This window comes from Leptinotarsa decemlineata, unplaced genomic scaffold (genome assembly GCF_025532065.1).
Source record: "Leptinotarsa decemlineata unplaced genomic scaffold, Ldec_3_MD MMD2_P_RNA_scaffold_11, whole genome shotgun sequence".
NCBI lineage: Eukaryota > Metazoa > Arthropoda > Insecta > Coleoptera > Chrysomelidae > Leptinotarsa > Leptinotarsa decemlineata.
In genome coordinates, this window is record NW_027412525.1 from 3,171,218 (window position 1) to 3,197,567 (window position 26,350).

The 26,350-nt window shown below is 35.2% G+C and overlaps 1 protein-coding gene and 1 long non-coding RNA gene across 12 annotated transcripts in view; both read right to left on the reverse strand.

Moving 5' to 3' along the window:
- Nucleotides 1-26,350, reverse strand: part of CaMKII (Calcium/calmodulin-dependent protein kinase II) — a 330,306-nt gene that overhangs the window by 97,769 nt on the left and 206,187 nt on the right. For all 11 annotated transcript variants that reach the window (XM_074169786.1, XM_074169779.1, XM_074169791.1 and 8 more), the window contains exon 5: nt 1,596-1,734. In XM_074169786.1, coding sequence (XP_074025887.1) covers nt 1,596-1,734 — 139 coding nt within the window. The remainder of the gene's footprint in view (nt 1-1,595; nt 1,735-26,350) is intronic.
- LOC141480064 (uncharacterized) lies at nt 11,456-12,566 on the reverse strand. Its single transcript, XR_012464143.1, has 2 exons — nt 11,751-12,566; nt 11,456-11,694 (listed from the first exon to the last, which is right to left on the reverse strand). It is a non-coding gene; the product is annotated as an uncharacterized lncRNA (long non-coding RNA).

Consider the following 26,350-nt stretch of genomic DNA (forward strand, 5'->3'; position numbering starts at 1 on the left):
GTAGAATCTTTCCTATCATGTTTTTTCATGTTTTTTCAGGTCTTCCTCTTCTTCTCTTGTTTTGTGTTTTCGCTTCATAGATTTGTTTCACAGGTCTATTGTTTGGCATTCTCTGTATGTGTCCCTACCATCCTAATTGTTTTTGTTCTATAAATGAAATAATGTCTTCTATGTCTAGTTCTTCTCTTATACGTGTATTTCTTATCTTATATCTCCTTGTCACTCCTATAATTCTCCTCAGGTATTTCATTTCTGTTGCCTGTATTCTATTTTCGATTTTTTTTGTTAATATCCAAGATTCACATCCATATGTTAATACTGGCCTATATATTGTTTTGAATATTTGTAGTTTTGTCTGTCTTGAAATTTCTCTTTTATTGATGAAGTTCTTATTCATTGTATAGTACAATTTTATGGTTTTCTCGATTCTGTTGTTAAGTTCTGCTTCTTGTCTTCCTTTTTCGTCTATTGTTACGCCTAGATATTTGAAATCTTTTACTTGTTCTATTTTTTTATCATCTATCATTATATTTTTTTCTTCTCCTCCTATGGTCATCACCTTGGTTTTATCTTTGTTTATTCTCATTTGTTTTCTCTTCAGTGTTTCATTCCATATTTTTATAATCGTTCTTCATTATCAGTATTATTTCATCGGCAAATGCTCCCTCAGCTATCTCTACTCTTTGCATATTTTTGTATCCAATGCACATTTTTTTGCTATTTCTATCACATTCCTTGATGATGTCGTCCATGAAAATGTTAAGAAGCATTGGGCTCAATGATCCGCCTTGTCTCAAACCCTCTTTTGTTTTGAAACCTTCTGATTTCATGTTGTACTTGATAACATAATTTCTATTATTTCTATATATGTTTTTAAACATATTTATGGTTTTTTTATCGATATTTCTATTTTTCAGACTCTCCCATAATTCTGTTCTGTTGTCGAAAGCTTTTTCTAGGTCTATGAAAGCCAAATATATATTCTGGTTTTCTGATCTTCTCTTTTCTATTATTTGTTTTATTGTGAAGATGTGGTCTTGTGTGCTTCTTCCGGGCCTGAACCCACTTTGTGGTTCTGAGAGTTGTGACTCTATTTTATTCCTGAGTTTGTTGTTAATTATTCTTCTAATATTTTTGTTATGGTATTCAGTAGCGTAATCCCTCTATAATTATTGTAATTCAGAATATACTGGTTCAAAATACTGAAACAACCTCGATTTTCTTTGTAAAAAATGAAGATATCTGAAATTTCCATAAAATAAATTTGGTTAACTCCAATTTTCAACTATAAAAATCATATGAGTTTTTTTTCGTCAGATACAGAATTTAGGAGTTAAAAGCCTCAAATTTATTATTCAACTTGGACTCGTTGGATTCATAACTGAATGATGAAGATAGCATTTTTTATTAACTTTGTACCTACTTCAATAACTAATGGAATCTTCTAAAATATTGAAGAAAGAAACATCGAATTCGAAAAAATCTTTTTTTGATATCCTTTCGAATTACAATAATGATACTAAAAAATTTTTAATACTGTTCAATTCCCATATAATATGAAATAAAATTTGCTGGAGTATATGATGATTTCTTACCTTGAGATCTCTGTGTACTACGCCATTCTGATGACAGTGGTTGACAGATTCTAAAATTTGTTGTATACAATGTGAAGCGTCTGCTTCTGAATAAAATTCTCTTGCTACAATATCTTCGAATAATTCACCTCCTGTTACCCTAAAACAAAAAAATATTTTACAGGTCGAAAGAGTGCGATATTGACATATGAGAAAAACTGTATAAATTTTGTTTGATAGATCAAATACACCATCAAGTAGTTTTTTCATAGTTGTGACAAATTGGTTTGAATTTTTTTAGGAAGTAGCAACCTTGATTTAGTTTTGTTAGTAATTCAGTTTGATATGTTACTAATACGTAATTCTATTAAAAATGTAATCTGGTAATCGACATACAGTCCCTACCAAAACATCAAAATATGGACAACTTACAGCCCAAATGCAATAGTAAAATTCACTTTTTTCACCATATGGAAAGAAGTCTAAATTTGTAAATTTTATTTATTTCAGAAGTGAAAAAACTTCAGGTATTTTCAAAAGTATCAAAAATTTACCCAAAAAATGTCTGTAAATATAAAGTGTTTTCAGATTTGTAAGTGAGAAAATGTACACACAAAAAAAGTTTTTTCTGTTCTAATTTTTTCTTTGTACTATAGACAACCTTAAAATAAGTAATAATGAGTACAAGTTATGTGTGATGAAATCAATAATGGTTCTATGTGATACTCTAAAACCTCTAATTTTAATAGGTGTAATTCACAATTGTGTGTGAAATATGATGAATTTGGAAACACCTTACTGTCTCTTATGTTCCAGGTGAAAATTTTGATACAGTTTGTATGCACAATCAATATTTCTTTGTGGAAATTTAAAAAAAGGGGGTTGAAAAAAATTACATTCTTGTAATTTGATATAAAAATATAGAATTTGACAATCGTATTCTGGGTTACAAACAATGGTTTTATGAAGCATAGTATTTTTTTCAGAAATCAGTAGTGGAGTTTTTTTCATATGGTGCAGACTTTTTGGAAAGCAGTGTATATTCTTGTAAATCATTTGATTTAGGATTTCATTGTTGAAATTTATCGTGCCTTGATATGAGACCGCAGAGCCTGCAATGCGGCTAGATGCATTAACTGTATGGCACATATACTTTTCGATTTGAAAATGTTTCGATTCGAATAAAATGTGTTATTACACCTATAAGTTTTGTTTGAGATATTGCGATTTCTGAAAATCAAATATATTTTCGCGAGGTTATATGAATGACTGAAGTGTAGTATTTCGTTTCTCATTTCGGTCTCTTGTACGATTGGTGGCTATTCGTTTTGTTTACAGTGAGTTGAGAAAATTAAATTGACCAAAAAATGAAAATTTCACAACGAGCTGAATCCAACAGAAGTTGTTCGTGAAAGAAGTACAGCGAAGCAAATGGTCGCCTGTTTCTTCGGGTCATGTGGCCACTGTTCCTTGAGCAACGTAGAACGGTCAATTCTGAATGATACACGACCATTTGTTTGCCGGAAGTCTTCGGAGAAATTCGTAAAACTAACCGCCGAAGACCAATCATTCTCCATCGAGCAGTCAAAACATCGAATTGATGACTCATCCTCCGTAAAGGCCTGACTTGCCACCAAATGACTTCTTCTTGTTCTCGAATATCAAAGGTAAACTGCGTGGTCCATACCAGCCTCGAAGAAACAGTTGAATCGTTCAAAAATCATGTTTTGGAGAAGTCGCAAGATGAATGGAAAAACTATTTTGACAAGTGGTTTGAAAGAATGCTGAAGTGTAGTGAGGAATATTTCTAGAAACAATATAGGAATAAAGCTATTACCGGAATATAAATTGTGTACTTATCAGAATCGTTTGAAACTATTAGTTTATTAGTGAAATAAACCATTCGAAAATTTTACGGATTTCACACGTCTTCACAAAATTGAAGACCACTTGGAGGCCCGTAAGTCCATTGTTTTTTCTTAATTGAATTCACCTACAAAACAAGAACATAGTGAATTGCTGTCAATCCAAGGACGAATACTGTCTGTTATCATCGCCCCAGGAAGCAGCGAGCAGGTCCGTACTAGACCTCGATGAAACCTGCTTTCAATTATGGATGAAAATTCATCGGTGGGTACTTCTGAGTAAAGGAGTACCAATAACGCTACAAGATTGTTTTCCACTGTTTTAAACCAACCAAACATGCCGAAGTTCCCCACTACAAAACAAGCAATTCTATTTAATGCCCCAGATAACTTGAAGTTAGCAGACTATCTCCTTGCTTCAGGGGAAAAAGTGAACCCGAAGGATATCCTTTTTCCCCAAGAATCTCAAACAACAGAGTATCCATATATCTGTTCAGCGAAGAAAAAGTTGAAGAATTCATGAACAACGCTAACGGAAAAATTGTTATCAACCAAGAAATCCATACAGCTCGAAGACTAATCACCCCCAAAGAAAAGCTATTAATTTCAAATGTGTGTCCTTCTATTTCCAATAGTTTCTTGGAGCAGGAATAACGCAAATTAAATCTGAACCTGGTGTCACCAATTTTTTTTTGAGAATAGAAGTTTCTAATCCCGAATACAAACACATTCTTAGCTTTCGAAGAATAACATACGTTACTTCTATAGACCATTCCAAAATCCCCCAATAAATAATTATAAACTTTGACGATACACCCTACCGTATATACCTCTCCTTGGATCATCAGCTATGCTTCAGCTGCAAACAAGGAGAACATTTAGCAGTCAACTGTCCAAACAAAATCAAAGACCCTCAACACCTGAAGGACACTACGATAGAAAACCCAGCCGTCGATGTACAGAAAGACACAGTCAACACCGATAGCAATCCCCAAGAAACTGTTAATGAAAATCGTTCATCAAATAATCCTACTAAGAGAACTATATCTGAGATAACAACTCCACCGGCCCTTGAAGTTAATGAAAATCCAACATTTTTGAAACCTAATACAGATCAGAGGAGGAAAAAAGTCTGGACTGGTGACAAAAAACTACCAGTGGAAGACCTTTTACACCCAGCCAAACCAAAGTTTGAGGACAAAACAATAAAACACGCGTTAACATATGACGAGATCATCGACTTCTTTGAAAACGTCCACGGCTCGCCTGATCCAAGATTTATCCAATTCTTACGAAAAGCAGGATAAAATCAAAATACAGAACAAAATCAAGAAACAATTAGAACTGGAGTCGATTAGCGACATAGAAGATAGTGATATGTCTCAGGAGACATATTAGTCCGGTCTTAGCACTTTCCTTTCTTAAAAAAAATCACATCGATACTTCAATGGAACATCAATGGATATCATACCCAATACGAAATGTTGAAAATTATTTGGTCAAAATATACTCCATCTATATTAAGCTTACAAGAAACCCACTTCCGACACGACACTTTTCACAAACTCTTGAACTACAACTGTTTCCACAAAAATAGACCCAGTGGGTAGTATAGCTATCTACATAAAAAAGTCAGTAGCAGTAGCAGAACTCATTCCTATTACGACAAATCTAAAAGCAGTAGCGGTGTCGATTACAGAATCAAGAGCAACAAATATCTGCAACATTTACATTCCTCCCGGCCATAAACCTAGTATTACCGAACTCACCGAACTTTTTGATCAGATACCGGCACCTCGAATAGTGACAGAAGATTTTAACTCAGATAACCATATTTGGGGTTCCAAAAAACCACCTCAATGGGTCGTAAAATTGAAAATCTTATGAATATAACCAATCTCAATCTCCTCCAAGACGGTAGAAACACTCGCTTCAATAGAGCTAACGGGGAATCATCTTCAATTGATTTATCATTTTGCGAACCGGAATTTGCTATGGTTCTGAAATGGAAAGTATTTTCAGATTTGTATGGTAATGATCATCATCCTATCATTAAAACTAAAGAGAGATCAGAATTCTCTTCTACTCCACCCTCGAAATGGAATCTGAAAAATGCGAACTGGAACCTCTACGAATCCATCATAGATAATAAAATATCAACTATGAAAGAAAATGGAATATCACATCTTAACATAGACCAGCTTGTTGAGCAATTTTCACACATGATAATTGAAACAGCAGAAATAAGTATTGGAAAAAGTAGTACCATATTCAAATATCCTCCACTTCCTTGGTGGAACATAGAATGCCAAAAAACCATAAGGAATATAAAAAAGCATTCAACATATTCAAGAAACAGAAAACAGCTGAAAATCTAATAGAATTCAAACGCTTGAGAGCAATAGCTAGGTACACGATGAAAAAGAATAAACGCAATTCGTGGAAGACATTTGTGAACGGGTTCAACTCCATCAAGTATCGTCTGGCAAACACTAAAAAAAATATCTGGAATTCAATCTCACAATTTTATTAACCACATAGCAATGGACGGAAATATTTTTACATCTCCAGAAGATATAGCAGAAACCCTAGCGGTCTCCCTTCAACAACACTCCAGCGACGATATGTTTCCTGACATTATTATAAAACAGACGAGGTTAAAAAAGAAATCGTTAAAAATTTCTTCAGCCACAACATCAAATACATTGGACAATCAAATAACTTTAAGAGAACTTAGCGAATGCCTCAAATGCATGAAAGATTATTCTCCTGGCCCTGATGATATTCCAACAGTTTTACTAAAAATGTTACCAGAAAATGCTAAGAAATTGCTGCTCAAAATATACAATATCATCTGGAACAAACAAGTATTTCCTCAGAAATGGACTGAATCAATCATTATACCAATATATAAAGAAAACAAATCAAAATCATCCCCAGAATCATACAGACCAATCTCGTTAACATGTGCAATGAGAAAGTTGTTAGAAAAAATCGTCAATAACAGATTTACATGGTTCTTAGAAGAAAATAAACTTCTAATTTTCGAACAGAGTGGTTTCCGGAAAAAGAGATCTATACTAGACAACTTGGTGGATCTTGAATCGGAAATACACGAGTCTTTCATCAACAACCAAGAATGTATTGCGATCTTCTTCGATATCGCCAGAGCATATGATTCGGTACGGCAACATACAATACTGAAAACACTGCAAAAATGGTCATTTGGTGCAAACTCTCTAGCATTTGTAAACAATTTTTTGAAACTTCGCAAGTTTCGAGTACGAGCTAAAGGAATCCTGTCTACCACGAAAATTCAGGAAAACGGAGTACCTCAAGGTTCTCCTTTGAGCACAACACTTTTTCTTGTATAGGCAAGGCTATATGCAGACGATCTCGTAGTTTTCGGCAGAGGAAAAAACCCCAAAACGATATATAACTATCTACAACGTTTCCTTGTTGAGCTCCAAGACTGGTCCTCCTCCACAGGACTTCAGATATTAGAAGACAAGACCAAGTGCATCCAGTTCTGCAAGAGATATGAAGAAAACCTACCCCAATTACAACTTTTTGGCAAGAGTATTCAATACGTGAACAGAATAAAATTTCTAGGAATGATTTTAGACCACCGACTAAACTGGAAACTACATATTCAACACCCTAAAACTTCCTGTCAGAAAGGACTGAATTTGATGAAAACCATTTTCTGTAAAAGTTGGGGTGTCGATTCAAAGACCCTAGTTATATCAGGAACTGATAGTACACCGGTATAACATTACAGATGCATGTTCCCAGACCAGGTCGTTAGCCGATCCAGCCTGCTTACTCAGCATTGCGTCATATGCGAACTTATTTATACACCTTGTTTTCTTATTCATGTCATTCAATTGTATTAAATGTACAAATAAAGTTTTTGAAAAGTCTCAAAGGAAATCCTTCGAAATAATTGGCGCAGTCGGTAGGATCAATTATTTCGAAGGATTTGCTTTGAGACTTTTTAAAAACTTTATTTGAACATTTAAGGCAAATAACTACAATTGAATGACATGAATAAGAAAACAAGGTGTATAAATAAGTTCGCATATGACGCAATGCTGAGTAAGCAGGCTGGATCGGCTAACGACCTGGTCTGGGAACATGCATCTGTAATGTTATACCGGTGTACTATCAGTTCCTGATATATCTCCCTAATGCTCATCTACAGGTCATTAATAAGATCCAAACTAGACTAAGGGGCAATCATATATAACTCGGTAAAGAAGACAGTTCTAAAACAACTGGATACCATTCAGAATAATGCCATAAGAATTGCAATTGAAGCCTTCTGCACTAGTCCGGTAAACAGTATCCGTTGTGAAGCAGGCGAACCATCATTATCTTCTCGGAGACAACTCCTGACTCTTACATACGCAGCTTCTGTCAACTCATATCCAGAAAACCCAGTTCACCACAACGTCGTCGCAAACATATTCAAAAACACTTTTGCTAGAAAGAAAAGAGTTGATCTTCCATTCTATGAGAGATACAACCGCTACCTATCTAGTTTACGTCTTCCACTTCCAAATATTATGAATACTTCAAATATATCAAACCCTCCTCCCTGGACAATTCCTCAAATACAAACAAACATAAGTTTCACCCAGTACAACAAAAATGAAACCAATCATGAGATAATTAGGACAGAATTTCATCAACTAATAAACCAATATGAGGACTTTTGTCTGATATACAGGGACGCATCAAAAACCGAAGAGGGTGTTTGGGCAGCTTTCAGTTCTGATTACAGAGCCTCCTTCAAATTTCCCAAAAAGAGTACAGTATTCATAGGGGAATTATATGCTATATTTAAAGCATTAAATTTCGCCGAAGTAAGGAATCTAACAAAATGCCTTATTGTGACAGACTCGCTGAATGCACTTGAGGCAATTGAAGAACTGTACACCAACCACCCCATCATACACCTCATGAAAAGAGTTATACACTCTCTGCTACAAAATGAAGAATCACAAATTCATTCTATTTGGATTCCATCGCATATAGGAATAGCAGGTAATGAGATGGCGGACAAACTAGCAAAGAAAGCTATTACCAACCCGATTACAGCAACAGAACTTCAAGTCGCGTACCGAGATCTGAAACCCTTTTACAAACATATCCTCACCAACTGTTGGCAATCCCAATGGAATGAATCATCCTCAAAATTATCCAGCATCAAGGCATCAGTTCTACCATGGAAGCACACACCTAATAATAGTCGAAAACAAGTAATCCTCTCACGACTTTGACTGGGTCATACACGCGCTACTGATGGATATCTTCTGACGGGCGAACAGCAACCTAAATGTACAGTGTGTAATTCACTTTCAAGTGTTGAACATATGTTTACCCAATGCGTTCTATATCATAATGATAGACTCAATTTCAATATTACCCGTTCACTCAAAGACATATTAGGAGAATACATATTGTAATACTGACATTCTCTTAGCTTTTCTCAAACACATCAATATGTTACACGAAATATAGCACTAGCATAATCTGTATCACTGAACCTACGCTAACAACCCTACGTGGTTGAAGCGTCTTTTTTTATAAAAAAAAGTTTTAATATTTAGTCACAATCACATTTGAATATTTGATTCCATTGGTTCAATTTGATTAGGACATTGAGAATGATAGAAATTGTGATGGTGATGCATGACTATGCCCTGACAAGATTCAAGAAAAATGACACCTTAGATATTAATTTCACGCCTGTCAGTTTTATCGCTGTTTGTAAAAAGCGTTTTACCAACGTTTTGGAGGTATTGCCCCCCACTTTTATTTATTTCATTCTTTTATCATCTTTATAACTTCAGCTATCAAATATCCAGTAATTAGGACACAGGTCTTCCGGAAATAATGCATGCATCGCTGTTATTTCCATGTTAAGCCTATTCATTTACAGATATATAGAAATTAACGTGTATGATATATATTTTATATATAGCACAGAATAGGATTTAAAATAAACATATATTTATCAAAAATAAATATCAAATATATTATTGTGAATTGAAATTACAATTGTACTATTCGAGATTTTTGTTCAGCAAATGAATCTATGGCCTTGTCATAATTTAACTCGTGCGTAATTCAATTTTCTATCGCTAAGATAAGCGTTCCTGGCTCATAGAATATCGCAAATATTTTTCAATTAGTTTCAGTTTGCTAAAACTTTGCTTACAGCAAAACAAATTGTTGTTATCTGTTCAAAATGCGGCGTCCTTGGACAAGTACTAATAGTAATAACGAGTGTGATAACAATCCAGACTCTTTCCAGTGTAGTGATTCCAATAGCTATGGTGAACAATGCGAAAAAGAGATACCAGTGAATAAGATTCGAATGCATTTGAATATTGAGACACAGAGAGTATGTTTCAATGTATATAAGAATGTACATCTCAAGTTTGGTATAATAGTCACGACACAGTTACCAAAGGGTGGACTGATGGTTCGAGAATGTGTATGTCTAACATGCCGGTAAACAAAGGATCGCGACTAATCATTGTGCATTGCGGAGGAAGGAAAGGATAGGTTTCGAATTCTTTGGAATTAGGTATGTGGAAATAATTTAAGGACTGCAATGTTGACTATCATAAGAACATGGAAGCTAATATTTTCGAGGAATGGTTTGAAAACACATTGATCCCAAATTTGGGATGCGAATAGTGCAATAGTTCATGACAACGCTTCCAATCATTCGCGACAGCTCATGAAAGTACCGAATAAACATTCGAGGAAAGATGAACGAAGTTTTTGGTCTATTTGGGTCCATTTTGTATACAAAACAAACATAATTTCCCCCCCCCCAACTAATAAAACAAATCAACAAGGGAAACCGCATGAACATTTGGGAAAACTTGAACATCCATAAATTCAACAGTCATAAATCACTTATCGAGGAACAAGTACAAATCAAAACACAACAAGATCTCACATTCAATATATTAAACAAAACCATACACATTCCTAGAGAAGATCTAACACGAAGAAGAGTACCTGATGCAGAACAAATACAGGCAAATTTACCTAAAGTACCTGAAATACCTGAGTTAAGACGCTCTGACCGTATAAAGAGACAGACAACAGGATGATCAGTTCAGTTTGAGGAGTGCCAGAAGATGACAGTACTACCAATTGTCGAAAGCGCTCGCAGATAATTAATAAAAGATATAAAGCTTCAAATCCTTTTTGTAGAATTTAATATATGCCTCTGCCGAATATACATATATATGTATATATAGATATATTATATAGTTATTGTGATTCTTATATAATCAGAAATCATTATTTAATAACGAAATTAGCCGCCTAACTATATTAATAAAGAGGAGCTATTATTATCGTTTACTTGAACTATGAAGCATCCTGCAAATCATACGCAAATACCTGTTGCAAGAGATAGAAAGCGTTAGCCTTTTCTATATCATCAAATAAAAGTGAAGCTTGTTCTTTGACAACGTAGAGTTCCTGGCAGAATCTCGCCATTTCCTCAGAAGTCGAAACTTGTGCGAGCTAAAGACTAACGAGGTCTTATCTTTTTTAACGTGTTATTCTTAACATGGGTTGGACGATAGCGAGTGAAAATCGAGCGTTCTGCCTGCGGCTTGGACCATCGACTCACACATCGGCCAAGAATGTACATCTCAAGTTTGGTATAATAGTCACGACACAGTTACCAAAGGGTGGACTGATGGTTCGAGAATGTGTATGTCTAACATGCCGGTAAACAAAGGATCGCGACTAATCATTGTGCATTGCGGAGGAAGGAAAGGATAGGTATCGATAATATCAATATTAAAATGATTTCATTCATTATTCCACATTGCATAGATGAAGTAAAACATATTTTTAATGAGTCTCTGAGGCAAGGCATTTTTCCTGATCTTTGGAAAATTGCTAATATTTTACCCACTTCCAAAATACCTACACCCACCTGTTTCAACGAGTTACGTCCAATAAGTATTTTACCAGCATTCTCAAAAATTTTTGAAAAAATAATAACACAACAAATCAAAGTATATTTGGATACAGCTAACATACTTCCAGAAGTGCAATCTGGATTCCGACAGAAACACGGTACCAACACTGCTCTGTTGAAGGTTATCAATGATATCACTACTTCTCGGGACAAATCGATGGTTTCATTTTTAGTTATGCTTGATCAAAGCAAAGCATTCGATCTGGTAAACTTCAAACTATTGCTGAGTAAACTAAAATACATTGGGTTTGAATGCAGTTCTTTAGATTGGGTGAGAAGCTATCTCACAGGAAGGGCTCAACGGGTTATACTGGATAATGGTCAATTATGCTCATCTCTTCAGGAAACTTCTTCTGGTGTACCACAAGGTAGCATTCTAGGTCCATTATTGTTCTCTCTTTTCATTTTTGACTTTCCTGCCACGTTATCCCAGTGCGACGTACATTTATATGCTGATGATTTTCAATTATATCTGTCAAGTCAATCTAATAATATTTACCATGCTATCACCAGGATGAACTTGGATTTAGAAAATACATTTCTATTTTCCAAAAATCATGGCCTTCGAATTAATCCAAATAAAACAGTAGCCCTATGTTTGGGATCTGATCTACAAAGAAATGAAGTTGAAACAAATTTTCATCTTTTTCTTGACAATGAACTGATTGACTGGGTGAGTTCAGCAAAAAATTTAGGGGTATATATTGATAACAATCTCTCGTTCAATGAGCACGTTAAACACATTTACAAAACTTGTTTTTTTAAACTGAAATCCTTATACAAGTTTAAGTTCCAGCTTTCTCAAGAAACAAAACTGAAATTAGTTCAATCATTGATTTATCCCCATATTGAATATTGCAGCTCAGTGTATTACAACTTCTTACCAGACTATAATAAACACAAACTTCAACGTATACAAAATGCTTGTATGAGATTTGTGTGCTGCATAAACTACCGTAATCATGTAACTCCATATTTATTGAAATTAGATCAGCTGAATATTGAGTTTAGATTTCGTTATCTCATATCTGTATTCTTATATAAACTATTGGAAAGCAAAACTCCTAATTACTTGTTCAGATTACTTAGTAAGCGATCTGATAATCATTCTATCAATTTAAAAAAGATACATTTACCATTCCATATCATGTTACCACCAAATTTGAGGGATGTTTTTCTTACTTTGCACCAAAGTATCTAAATAATTTATTACCGTATATGCATTTGTCTATATATCAATTCAAAAGTACTTTGAAAATTAATTTCTTAGATGTTCAAAAACGATTGTAATCTTTTATGTTATCTTTATAATCTCATAATAGTTTGTTTTATATTAGTTTTGTGTCTATTGTAATTGTTATTGTTATAGGTAGTCTTTCTTACTGTATGCTTATTTTTTTTCCTAATTATGGGACGGGTGGAAGATAGCCTCCGGCTAACCCTTTTCCCTTTGTGTATAAAACCTGTTTTTGCACAATAAACATTATTATTATTATTATTATTATTATTATTATTATTATAATTGACTGAGTGAAGGGAGCACCTCTATGTCGAACCGCCCGGCTACCGACCGACTTTAAAAGTTTTGTAATAAGTGAAGTAGTGAAATAAATTTATATTTTCGTTATAATAAGTGTAATATACTCAAGAACCCACAAGAAAACTGTATCAATAAATATTGGAATTTAACCCTGAAGAGGAATTCAAGAGTATTTTCAGATCTGAAGTGGGAGTCAGCGAACATTCAGAAGGGGACTACTATTTACAAGCGTATTTACAGGGGATCGACAAACCAGGCGTAATTTGGATCCCTCGTGAACTCGAGTAAATACAGTAGTTCGAGGAAGTAGGGTTTGTAACAATATGACATTGTGGCGAGGTGCTAATTAAGACTGCTTAATTAATATTCCATACCTCAACTCGGAGCAAGTGGCGAGATTAAACTGAAAGCGAGTCAGCACGGTTCATGCGATGTAACGTAATTACATATTCTTCGGTAAACAAATAACCCCGCAGACGAAAAAAAATACAAAATGATGGAACCTACACTGAAAGAGGCAGATGAGTTTTCATTTCGTTCCACCCAATCAAGTTATGGTTTGTATAGAATGTGCATTCGTCTCTAAACAAATATTTTTTATGTAGTTTCTATTTGCAATCAAAAGTTAGGATATTAGCTCATAAAACTGCATTCTTTTGCCAAAGGCTTATTTATTTCATGTACTTTTTCTACGGATGCTATACGATGGGCCACTTCTCTCATCGCTTTCATACGTTTAAAACGAAAGATTTCTCACGCAGTGAGAAATATCCGCCATTACAGTGAGAAATGATTTCTCAATTTTATCACGATAACCCAAGTCAGTCATGAATTGTTACATGTCAGATTGATATGACACCTTCTCCATGTTGACAACGCTACGCCGACGATTCGCGTGCAATATCCAAATAGCCCATTGTCAGCGTTTCCATAATAACAAAACCGAAGCACTGCATAATTATTGCTGTCAACTTACCCAACAAAAATATTTTTATTGTTGATTGTTATAGTATAAACCAGGGGTCTCCAAACTTTGAAGCCTTCGGGCCATAATGATTTTTTCAGTGTGTTCCAAGGGCCAATTTCTGCCCTTAACTATATTTCTAGACTAGGATAGTCGCAAAGTACGTGACCCAAGCAAACTTACGCTTTTTTTGCATTTCAATTATTATTGTGTATTGTGACACTTAACGACATCTAGTGGCGAGTAGTGGTACTAAGTACTATCTTTTTCAGCTACCCGCTAGGTGACATTAGGCGTAATTTGATATTTGGAATTACCGCGTTGGTTCGAGAAAGTTCTGGTTCTAGCTAGTGTATTCCGATCACCTCGAGATGGCAGTAATAATTGCCTATAAAAAGGCTAGCGGCGCAACTGCGAGTTAGTCTGCGTAGGAAAGGCGAAGGAATCGAAACTGTCTATTGTGAAATAAAGTAACACCCGTCAATAAAAGTATTTTGATTTGACTTATTGTTTTTATGTGTGATTTGTTAGTGTGGAAAAGAAGCGAAAAATCGACAGTGAATGCAGAACGTTCCAAGAAAAATGGAACTTTCAGTATTTTGTGATTGACCAGTAATAAGGCGCTATGTTTAATTTGTAATGAAACCATAGCTGTTCTCAAAGACTATAACATTAAACGACACTATGAATCGAAACATCTTCAAAGTTATTCCAAGTATACAGGAACTTTGCAGAAGGAAAAATTTTAAGCTTTGAAACGCTCAAATCGCAGCAATCTTTGTTTATCAAAGCGAATACTGAACAAGAGTCTGCAACTCGCGCCAGCTTTCGTGTGGCTCTTGAAATCGGAAAACGTGGCAAACCATTCACCGATGGAGAAATGATAAAAGAATGCTTGATTGCAGTAACCGTAGAAATATGTGCCGAAAAGGTAAATTTATTTAAAAGTGTCAGTTTGTCAGCAAACACCGTGGCTCGGAGGGTGCAAGACATCGCAGAAAATATATCATCTCAACTGTCTGACAAAAATGGACATCATGAGTGGTTTTCTCTAGCATTGGATGAGTCAACGGATGTGTCAGCTACTGCTCAGGTGTTGATTTTTGTTCGCGGAGTAGATAAAAGCTATGAAGTGTGTGAAGAACTTCTTGATACTGATAGTATTCACGGCACGACAACTGGGGCGGATATTTTTAAGGGAGTTGAAAATGCCATTAATAAAATGAACCTTCGATAGATAAATTTGAAATCTATAACAACTGATGCAGGCAAACATATGTATGGTAAAAATAAAGGAGTGGTTGCACTTGTATCAAAGGCTGTAGAAAATGATGGTGGTTCAAAACCATTAGTCTTACATTGTATCATTCATCAACAGTCCTTGTGCGGAAAATGTTTGGATATGTCTGAAGTTCTAAAACCAGTCATATCAGTTGTTAACTTCATCAGATCCACTGGGCTGAATCACCGACAATTCCGCGAGTTTATTCAACAGATTGGAGAAAATGATTTACCATATCATACTGCCGTACGCTGGCTTAGTCGCGGAAAAGTCCTTAAGCGCTTTTTTGAACTCCGAGCAGAGATCGAATTTTTTTAAATGAGAAGCAGCGCCGATTTAGAAAATAGTGAATGGATGTGGAAGTTAGCCTTCTATGTCGATTTGACAAATCTTATGAACGAACTGAATTTGAGATTGCAAGGAGAAAATCAGCTTCTCCCTGATTTATACACCAATATCAAATCCTTCAGGCAGAAAATAATACTTTTTCAATCGCAATTACGTAAAAAATGTTTCACACATTTTGAAACATGTGAAATATTCAGCCACACTACAGAGACTGAATTTTACGTCAATTTTGCAATCGAAACTTTGAGCGCTTCGAAGATTAATTTTGATACTCGTTTTTCAATTTTGATGGCATTGCGAATGAAATTAAGCTTTTTCAAAATCCAAAGTCCAAATGGAAATTATTGATTTACGGTGCAGGGATATGAGTCTTCCACTGGAACAATTTGATAATTTGCATAAATTTGGTACTACTTACTTGTATGAGAAAACGTTTTCCAAGATGAAGTACACAAAGAATGTTCACAGATCTCAATTAACCGATGAGCATCTTAAATCTCTTTTGATAATTGGTACAAGTAAAATTGATCCACAACTACAAAGTATTGTCGGTGGAAAATCACAATTACATAATTCTCATTAGTGTTTTTGTTTTACTGTGTTTCATTTCAATTATTTGTTAGTTATTAATATGCTTAAACTCAGATACTCAAGTTAAGTTTTCTTTGTCATAATTTCTGTCGTTAAGTTTTACCTTGCAAGTAAATAAAACCGAGTAATTATCATTCTGTGTTTTCTTCTTCAACTTATCACAGTAATAGTAACAAAAAATAGGTAATCATTGGCTGTCGCGGGCCAGATTGATGACAGTAAATCATTGGCTGTCGCGGGCCGGATTGATGACACTGGCGGGCCGGATTTGGCCCGCGGGCCGTAGTTTGGAGACCCCTGGTATAAACAGTTCAGATTAGTAAATATTGAATATAATGGAATACGAAGATTTAGAGTTGGAAAATATACCTCCAGAAATTGTTCAGAAAGCAATAGATGTTTGCAATAATTTATTACCAAACACATCAAGAGAAAAATATGAAATCGCTTACAGAAACTTTATGGACTGGAAAATGAAAGCCAAGGTAAATTCTTGTTCCGAAAATACCTTGTTAGTTTATTTTGAAGAGTTGTCAAGAAGATTGAAATCATCAACATCATGGCCTCAGTAGTCGATGCTGAGGAGTACCTTAATTATTAAAAACTGTGTTGATATATCAAAATACGTAAAACTACGTGCATTTTCAAAACGCAAATCTGAAAAATATGCTCCAAAACAGTCAAAAACATTAACTTCTGAAAAAATTCAACAATTTTAAAAAAATGCACCTGATGAAAATTATTTGCTAATAAAGTTGTGATGAACTTCGAAAATTGAAAATTGATGACATGGAAGATCTTAATTCGGTCCTTTCAATAAAATTACCCGATACTAAAACCAAGGTTCCTAGAAATTCCACAGTCACAGGAGAATTCTACCAAATTTACAAAAAATATGTGAAGCTTTGACCATGCACAAATGAAACAGGTTTATTTAAATTACAAAAATAGCAAATGTTCGAAACAGCCTGTGGGGATAAATAAATTTAGCACCATGGCGAAAGAAATAGCGACATTTTTGCAATTATCGAACGAACCCTGAATTATATACTGGCCACTGTTTCCGACTATTTTAGTTAATGCAGGGGCAGATCTTTCAACTTTAAAACGCCATGGGGGTTGGAAATCCAGCAATGTTGCTAAATCTTATATCGACAACTCCATAGCTAACAAAATGAAAATTTCAAAAAGTATAGTAGAATCCATTCAGCCTCCAGCGCCATTAGAACCTGAACACAACAATGCTGTGGAATCTCAGTACGTTTCCCCATCAACTTCAACTTCGACCGCAGCTAATATTTCAATTACCGAAAACATGTTGATACAAAACGACCTACCAGGAATTACTTTACAAAATTGTTCAAAAATAACTGTCAATTACTATTTTGAATAAAATATAAAAATGAGTTAATGACATACAAGTATTATTATATATGTATTTTAATTTTCAATATTTGAAATCAACGCAACCGTAGAAAAAGTACAGTGTACAATACGTGAGAAAATTACATATTTCTCACTCGCAACAAACTTCTGCGCTCGTGAGAAATATGTCGTTTTTCTCACTTGTTGTACAATATACTAATCTTCCGTTTATATAGTGATGAAAGTCATGTCTTTTGAGCTATTTCTTGAAGGTGGTTGCTGATATATCATTCTCACGAGTAACTGTTGTCGTGGACTGCAGAATAATAAATAAAAATGCGCTTTTTTATCAAATACCTTGGTTCAATGTTGCTGCAATGTTGCTGAGTCTTATATCGACAACTCTATAGCTAACAAAATGAAAATTTCAAAAAGTATAGTAGAATCCATTCAGCCTCCAGCGCCATTAAAACCTGAACACAACAATGCTGTGGAAGCTCAGTACGTTTCCCCATCAACTTCAACTTCGACGGCAGCTAATATTTCAATTACCGAAAACATGTTGAAACAGAAAGACCTACCAGGAATTACTTTACGAAATTGTTCAAACATAACTGTTAATTACTATTTTAAATAAAATATAAAAATGAGTTAATGACATACAAGTATTATTATATATGTATTTTAATTTTCAATACTTGAAAACAACGTAACCGTAGAAAAAGTACAGTGTACAATACGTGAGAAAATGACATGGCCAGTTCAAAAGGTGAGAAAGAGGGGGGGCTATTTTCGTCCGCGATAGGACGAAAATTTTTCGGACACCTCTAATATGATGTTCAGTTCTTCCTGTAGCTTGAGGCAGTCTTCACAATCTTAAATAACTTTGTATATTTCCCAAATAAGAGTCTTGACGCAATTCATTTTGAATATATAAATGAGGGGAATCAGTGAAGGATAAAACAATTTTTTAGTAGAAAACCCAATATATGGCCCGGGCCAATCCTGAGTTTATTTTTTCTCGTAGCTTCTATAATGCGTGTTTCATTCATTTGATTATTCATTGTTTAAGAATCATTTGAGAAGTCGAGGGTATTAGTTAGTTCCAAGTTATCAGCTGAATTATATGTATTAGATTTTTCATATTGTGTTTGTGGAGCACGACCTCTTAACATATTATCTCTGACAGTGTCACCAGGTTATCTTCATCAAAAGATAGTAGGCGGTTGACGAGAGGTCTGTGGAGTATGGTGGGTGAGGCAGAACTTCGATACTCAATTCATTCAATTTTGGGACGGTGATTTGTGAAATATGCGGACGGGCGTTGTCGTGGAGCAGGATCGGACCTCTTCTGTTCATCAGTGCCGGCTGCTACCGACGCAATTTTCGATATATTTCGTCGATTTCCCCACAATAGGACTCTGCTGTGAGGATTTGGCACAGTTGCAGAAAGTTATAGTGAACCACACCAGCCGCTGACCACCATTCAGTAACCATGGTGTTTCTTGGTGGGGTTTCGCCTTTGGGAAATGTATGGGTGGCTCATCGGAATCCAACCACTGTTCTGAACGTCATCGTCACCTGTTGTCGTAGGGGATCCACTTTCACCACACGTGACGATCTGATCTAAAAAAGGATCATTTTGGAGGCGCAGAAGCAAAGAAGAGCATACTTCGAAATGTGACAATTTATGTCGATCGATCAAATCGTGGGGTACCCACTTTACGACCTTTCCAATACGTTTTGAACCATCAAAAACCTCATGGAAGCTTTCGCCCAGTTCTTCCACCATCCGACGCACCGTTTGTGATGGGGCACTCTGGCTATCACGCTGGTGATGGGTCTCCAAATACTCGTCCTGCATTAGTGTAGCCACTTCGGGGCTCACATTCACAAAACAACTTCAAACTCTTGAGTTCATGAACACTATCTTTGCCAAACGCTTGGTTAATTTTTCGGGTTGCTTAGGCAGCGCTTTGGTTCAATTTAAATTCGTGGAGAAAAACTGGCAAAGAATCGCTTAACGACATCATTTAGAAATAAGCTGAAGGAAACCAAAAAACGAAAAAAATGAAAAGCATCGATATATAGAGTACAAAATTTTCCATGGATCAGTATATGGCACGATACAGTAGAATGAATATGTATCAAGATATCGAGCTACAGAAACACATTACATTATGAAGAAAAAAAATTTTGAAACATCCCTTATTATACATACTCGTACATGGTATTTTCCACGAAGTTAAAAAAAAAGGTAACTTTCATTTTTCTCAAAAATATTCATTTATTCATCTGTTTCTATTCTGTCCCTTTCGAAGTACTCCCAGTCACTTGTGCCAGCGTTTTTTTTCAGTCCTGATATGCGCTTTTTGGTATGTCCCTGAGCTCTCTCCTCAATGGTGGCAAAACGCCGTCCTTTCATGGGTCTCTTCAATCTTGGGAACATGAAAAAGTCACATGGGGGCAAATCTGGTGAATACGGTGGCTGTGGTATGATTACGGTGTTGTTTTTGGCCGAAAACTTACGAACAAGCAACGACAAGTGAGCAGGTACATCATCATGATGCAAAAGCCATGAATTGTTATTACACAATAATGAACGTTTTCTTCGTATTGCTTTCCACAAACGGAGCATAACTTCAAGATAATATTCCTTATTGACCATACGACTCTGTGGCAAGAACTCCACTACGCCACGGTAATCGAAGAAAACAGTGAGTAAAACTTTGACATTTGATGAAAGTTAGCGTGCTTTTTAAGTCTTGGTTTTCCTGACCTCTCCCATCGGGACGAGTGGACTTGTCATAACCATATACCCATAATTCATCACAAGTTATGACTCTTTTAAGTAAATCTGAATCGCCGTTGATGTCAAAAATTCCTGAGCGATGCTCATGCGATGTCGTTTTTGGTCAAAATTTGGCAATTTTGGAACGAACTTCGCTGCCACAGGATTCATGCCCAAAATTTCCGAAATATGTGCATAGCATGAAGCAATCGATATGCCGACCACCCCAGTAACTTCTCTAATAGTGATTCGACGATTCTCCCTAACATTTTTTTTCACTTTTTCAACATTTTTATTTGTTGTCTGGGGCGTCCAGGGCGATCGTTGTCATTCACATCTTCTTGACTTCTGTGAAAAGTGTGTACCACTTGTAAATCTCTGTCTGACGCAGAATACAATCACCGTATGCTAATGTCAAAATTTCGAATGTTTTTGAGCACTCAATTACATTTTTTACACAAAATTTAATGCAGTCTTTGATAAATTTATTTTGGTAGAAGAAAATCGTAAAACACTCCTTTTATGCCTCTCGCCAACAAACTAAACATGTTAAACAGCAGAAACTGTAAATATATATTTGAAACGAGTGTACCAAAATAAAAATTGAAAATATCGCAAATCGAATGTACGTAGTCCGCGAAAATTGAACATTCACCTTCATTTTCAACATACCTCGTACACTGATTTGACAATTATTATACAGGGTGTTTATTAAACATGCGGTAAAAAATTAAGGGACTATTATTTGGACTATTCTAAGGATATTTTGTCCCATGATGATTTTTGATGAGGCGCTTTGTTTCGAAGATACAAGGCCAAAAAGAATTTCGACAATAACAATTTTGGTAATTTTAAAATTATTAACGTAGCCGAAATAAAAGTATAGCGTACTACAGTGGGCCTACCAAAATAAAAAATCTAGCAATTCTGTTGTACCTATCAACAACATTTCGATTATTACAAACGGCTGCAGACACTCAATTTGAATAGTGTGTCTCGTAAGTGATCCTGGTGTTTTTGAAAGAGTTCGGGAGTCGATGAGGAGAAGATTGGATTCTTGCATCCGAGCGGGGGGTAGTTATTTCCGACAGTTTTTGTAGATTAAGAATCATATAATATAATGTTAAATGTAAAAATCATCAAAGGACAAAATATCTTTAGAATAGTCCAAGGAATAGTCCTTTAAATTTTTGCCGCATATTTAATAAACACCCTGTAGAACTGAGTCGTCAGTAGATTTTCACTCTCACTGTAGAGCACTGGCTCTATTCCGCAGTCTAATTGCATTATGTCGTAAATAACAATGTGATACATATTGCTGGATATGCTTCTGTTGTGATATTATAATTATTCAAGTGCGCACAATCACAAATGTCATAACCTTCAATTGTTTTTACGCACGCTATTACACTGGCATGACCAAACAAACTCAATAATATGGTTTCTTTCAATGAGAATGCATTTTTCTATTACCCCTCTTCGTTAAGAAGGTGGGTTTATTTGGCAGAGTGTGAATAGGTGTAAGCCACAATAAACCCTTGTGGCTTGCGGTGGAGGGTCGAATATACCCACTCACTTTAGACCTACCTACCCCCCTTTATTGAGTCTACGAAGTAGATTGAAACTATTTCTTTCATCTTTTTTTTAAAAAAAAGGCAAGCAAATCTCTAATTTTTTTTTGTAACCTATTAAAACTGTAGAAAATCTAGTCAGTGTAGGAGGTATATAAAGTTTATGACATCTTTCCTTACGAAACATCATCTATGGGATCTAGAGAAAACTCGATCTACGAATATCAAAGGGAAAGAGTTGAGTTCGGCGAAACAGTCGTGGTTCAGCCTAGCACCATTGATGAGATCTATGACGAATCCAAACATTGTTTTCTGGTGTTGATTCACAGACGCTTTGTTTTGATGATCTGGTTTCATCAAGTAATCAGTGTTGTAATTAATGGTTATACCACACTCAGGTATTTTGAAGTCCTTTGTGTCAGATTTCAAAGCATATAATAATAATAATAATAATAATACATGTATTTTTTGTTTACATCTAATAAGGTTCAACAGTTAATGAACAGTATGGACAGAAATATAATGAGTTGGAAACAAAAGGCGAAGTTCAATTTTCATAACGATAAATCGTTATTAATTGCTCTTCCACTCAACCTCAAAAAGTCGCTTCGGTGTTATAAGAGCATTATTATAAAATAATCCGTTCTATTGTAATCAAGGCATGGTATGATAAGAATAATAATAAAATAGATCATTGAGTTTCAAATAAATATTTCTTAAATCTAATTTGAAATCGCTGAAGCGATTTCAAATCCAATGTATTGGATTGTAAAAACTTTTTAAGAATTCATAATACCAGAAAATTCACGTTTCTCCAAATAACGCATAAAATAAATTCATTTCCGGATCCCTTATATTCACACAACTTTCATGACTAACTCTCCATGCGAAACAAGTAGCTTGTGATAGAACATTAAGGACAATTTATATTCCTCACTTAACAGCGCTTTGAATAACTCACAATTCCCATTTTATAACGAAATTCCTAAAACGAAACTCCATAAGATTTCGTTTCTGTTCTGCATTATTAGTTTATTTACTGTTCAGGAAATGTCTCGATATTTTTGCACTCTTGTATTGTTTTCTGGTGCTAGTTTTTTTAAAGATGATAGTTTTGAAATATCGACTTTACTTTCTGTTCCTCCCTTCAATGCCACTATAGCAATAGTAATAAAAAACGTCGTTCCCAGAGAGGATCAGTTCATAAAGATAAACATAATATATTTAATTATTGTTGCAAATGCTATACTATTAACCTAACATTCCAATTCGTTTTTTAGGAAATTTGAATGTGAATTCTATTGAAAAAAGATCATAGTCAAAGAGAAAGAATGCGTGTTTGTGGCAGAATTACTACCAATTCAAAAACATATTTTATTCATCCCGTGAAGGTTTCATAATGAGACACCCACTACTGGCGGAAATTCTGTTGGATGATTTGGAACAAAAAATGTACAGTAATCTTTTGGTGGGAAATTTCATGTATTGCTATAAATATTTCATCAACGCTCTTCACTCTTTCGTCACTTGAAGGCAAACTCAATTTTTCGGGCTGTCGTGTTGGCAAATATTTTACTTGTCGGATCATTTTTGTGTATGGCCCAAGAATCCAATATATTGCTTTGCTGACGACCGCACACTTGTCTCTTCATTCCATTTGGATTCCGGGACATCGGTGGTGGATGCACATCTTCATCGGCAGCAGAAGGTTGCAGATCTTAATAAGGATCTAGAAGTGATTTCGAATTGGGGTGGAAATAACCAGGTTCAATTCAATGCCACAAAAACCCAGGCATCGGTTTTCTCAGAAGAAAAATCCGCTTGATTGGAGACGCAAACATCACTTGCAACCTTTATAGTCTGGAACATCGAATGAAAGTTAGTGACTTATCTCTCTTCTTTCACGGGAAGTATTCAAGTGACTTGGCCCACTTGATTCCACCAAGAGCAGTACATACCAGAAATACGCGACGGACTGTGGCTGCTCATCGTTTTGAGGTTCAACTCAGTACAAAAACTCTTTCATTTGAAGAACTGCGTTTATGTGGAATTAACAAATTTCCTGAGAACGTTTTTCCAAATGGATTCAATCTCCAGCGATTCAAATCCAATGTGAATCACTACTTTCGCACAGGCACCGCTCTTAGAGCGCCTTGAGAATTTTCCTACAGTGCTTGTGTTTTGCTCTTGAAAAAGTATGTCATTTATTTGATTCTATACTTATATAACACCGTATAGAAGTAAACACAAGTAAGTTCACTCTCCGCCATATTTGGGTCAAGATTCCCCACCTCAAATTTTATGCGTGGCCCACGTACAGCGCAACCGACTGAATCTGAGGCGTTTACCAAGCGAGCCAAATTGTGGCATAGAATATTATTACAGAGTGAGTCGGTAAGTGGTGGTTTTGTATTTGTGAAAAATTTGTGTCTAGTTTCAAAATGAACAAGTGTCGAGCTGTTGGTTGCTGAAATTTGCAGGGTGATGTCGGCAATAATTATTTTCGATTTCCAACTGACGAAAAAAGGTATGTTTTTCTAGTATTTATTATGTAAGATTGAAGGAATGGTCATATAACGAAAATCGTAAAATGAATTGTTATAGACCAAATTAAGTAGTGGGGTCATTCATATTCAAAAATGTTTTATGAAATTAATTTTATGAAATTGAACTTTACGAATAGTATGTACCTCACAAGTAATGATATAAAATGACAAAACAATGGGAGTTCCACTGAAAATCCATAAAGGAAAATAATTGTTGAACCACATCAAGTTTTTGATTTGGGTAGTATGTATCTGTAGGAGAAATATTACTTCCACTGAAATCTCTCCAAAATCAAAGTATCAAATGTATATTCAAAAAACCTTTTTTTGAAGCCAACTGTTCATTTATATGTTCCAAATATTCTACTATAAATAGCAATTAGGTATGTCAATTCTTACGTTCTGTCATCAATAACAAAAAACAGAATATGTCTTGGTAGTCATGGCAAAAGGCATACATTCGAATTGGAAACAGCCTGTTGCATACTTATTTAACAATTGATCCATATCAATACTGGATATGAAAAGTATTGTGATTGAAACTGTTAGACAATTATCAAAAATTGGATTAAGAGTTAGGGGTATCATTTCAGATTTAGGTTCTAATTTTCATAAACTTGCCAGAAAAGATCTCGAAGTGACTGTAGAGCAGTCATATTTCTTTGTTGATGAGAAAAAAATATTTTTTACTTTTTTGATACTCCTCATCTGCTGAAATGTAGCCAAAACCATTTTGTCGATGACTTTTTGAAATTTGATGAATATACAACGAACAAAATGATTATAGAACTTTAGCCACTCCCGAAGGCAACAGCTTGGGCTATGTTTGTGGACATCTTTTGAGAAAATGTACAAATTTTGCCACAGCGGCTAGTACCACACTGAATGAAACAAATGCATAAAGTTATTTCGAAACATACGGTAATACAGAATCCAAACAGTTTGGAAGTTTATATATGCCTCCAGATTCATTTTTACAGAGTATCATTCATCTAGAGACAGAATTTCTTAATCATTTTAACAATTTAGGTGCCACTGATTGCATAGGCAACCAGCTCAAAACAATATTTTCAGAAATCAACATTTCTCACCTTGTTTATAAACAAATTCAAAAACTTTCAATATCTTATGAACGATCAAAATGAATTGAATAATTCACCATTATTGAATCTGTTCATTTCCAGGTAAAAATAGTTAGGTATATTTACTTTCCAAAAATGTATTGATATAGTTAATGAATTCATACCTGACGGATTTCAGGTTAGAGTAAAAAGCCGTTATGTCGTGGTGTGTTGTGATGCTCTCTGACGTGACGGCGAGTGTGTATACTATTATGTCGTGTCGGGGCGCATTCTGACGTTATTTCGAGTCAATACAGTGGTGTCCTTTGGAGTAAACGCATGCGAGCATCTACAATGCTTTCCTCCGATTCGGATAGTGATATTCAAGAAAACCGCGTGTCTCTTAATGTGAAGTTTACTTAAAAAAAAAAGAAAAAAGAGAGGATATTGGGTTCATCCAGTAAATGATCTGAGAGGTAGTCGAAGCGAATATCATTTACTAGTGCTGAAGAAAGATTTCATCAATATTTCAGGATGTCAAGAAATCAATTTGAGATATTATATTATATGGTAGAAAATAATATTGAAAAAATGCAAACCCTTATTTTCTAATAAGTTCATAAGTTCGTCCGGCATCTTGTGCACAAATAAATGCAAACGACTATTCTCTACTCTAGCTAGTTAACGCATCAGATTAGAAACATACTAGTGTGGAGTGTTGTGACGCGTCATAACCCCACCATCGTTCTGATGCCGATCGGGAATCGACTGATCGCCGTCACGACAGATCGCGTCCCGACACACAGCACTTTAGTAATATAATTCTAAA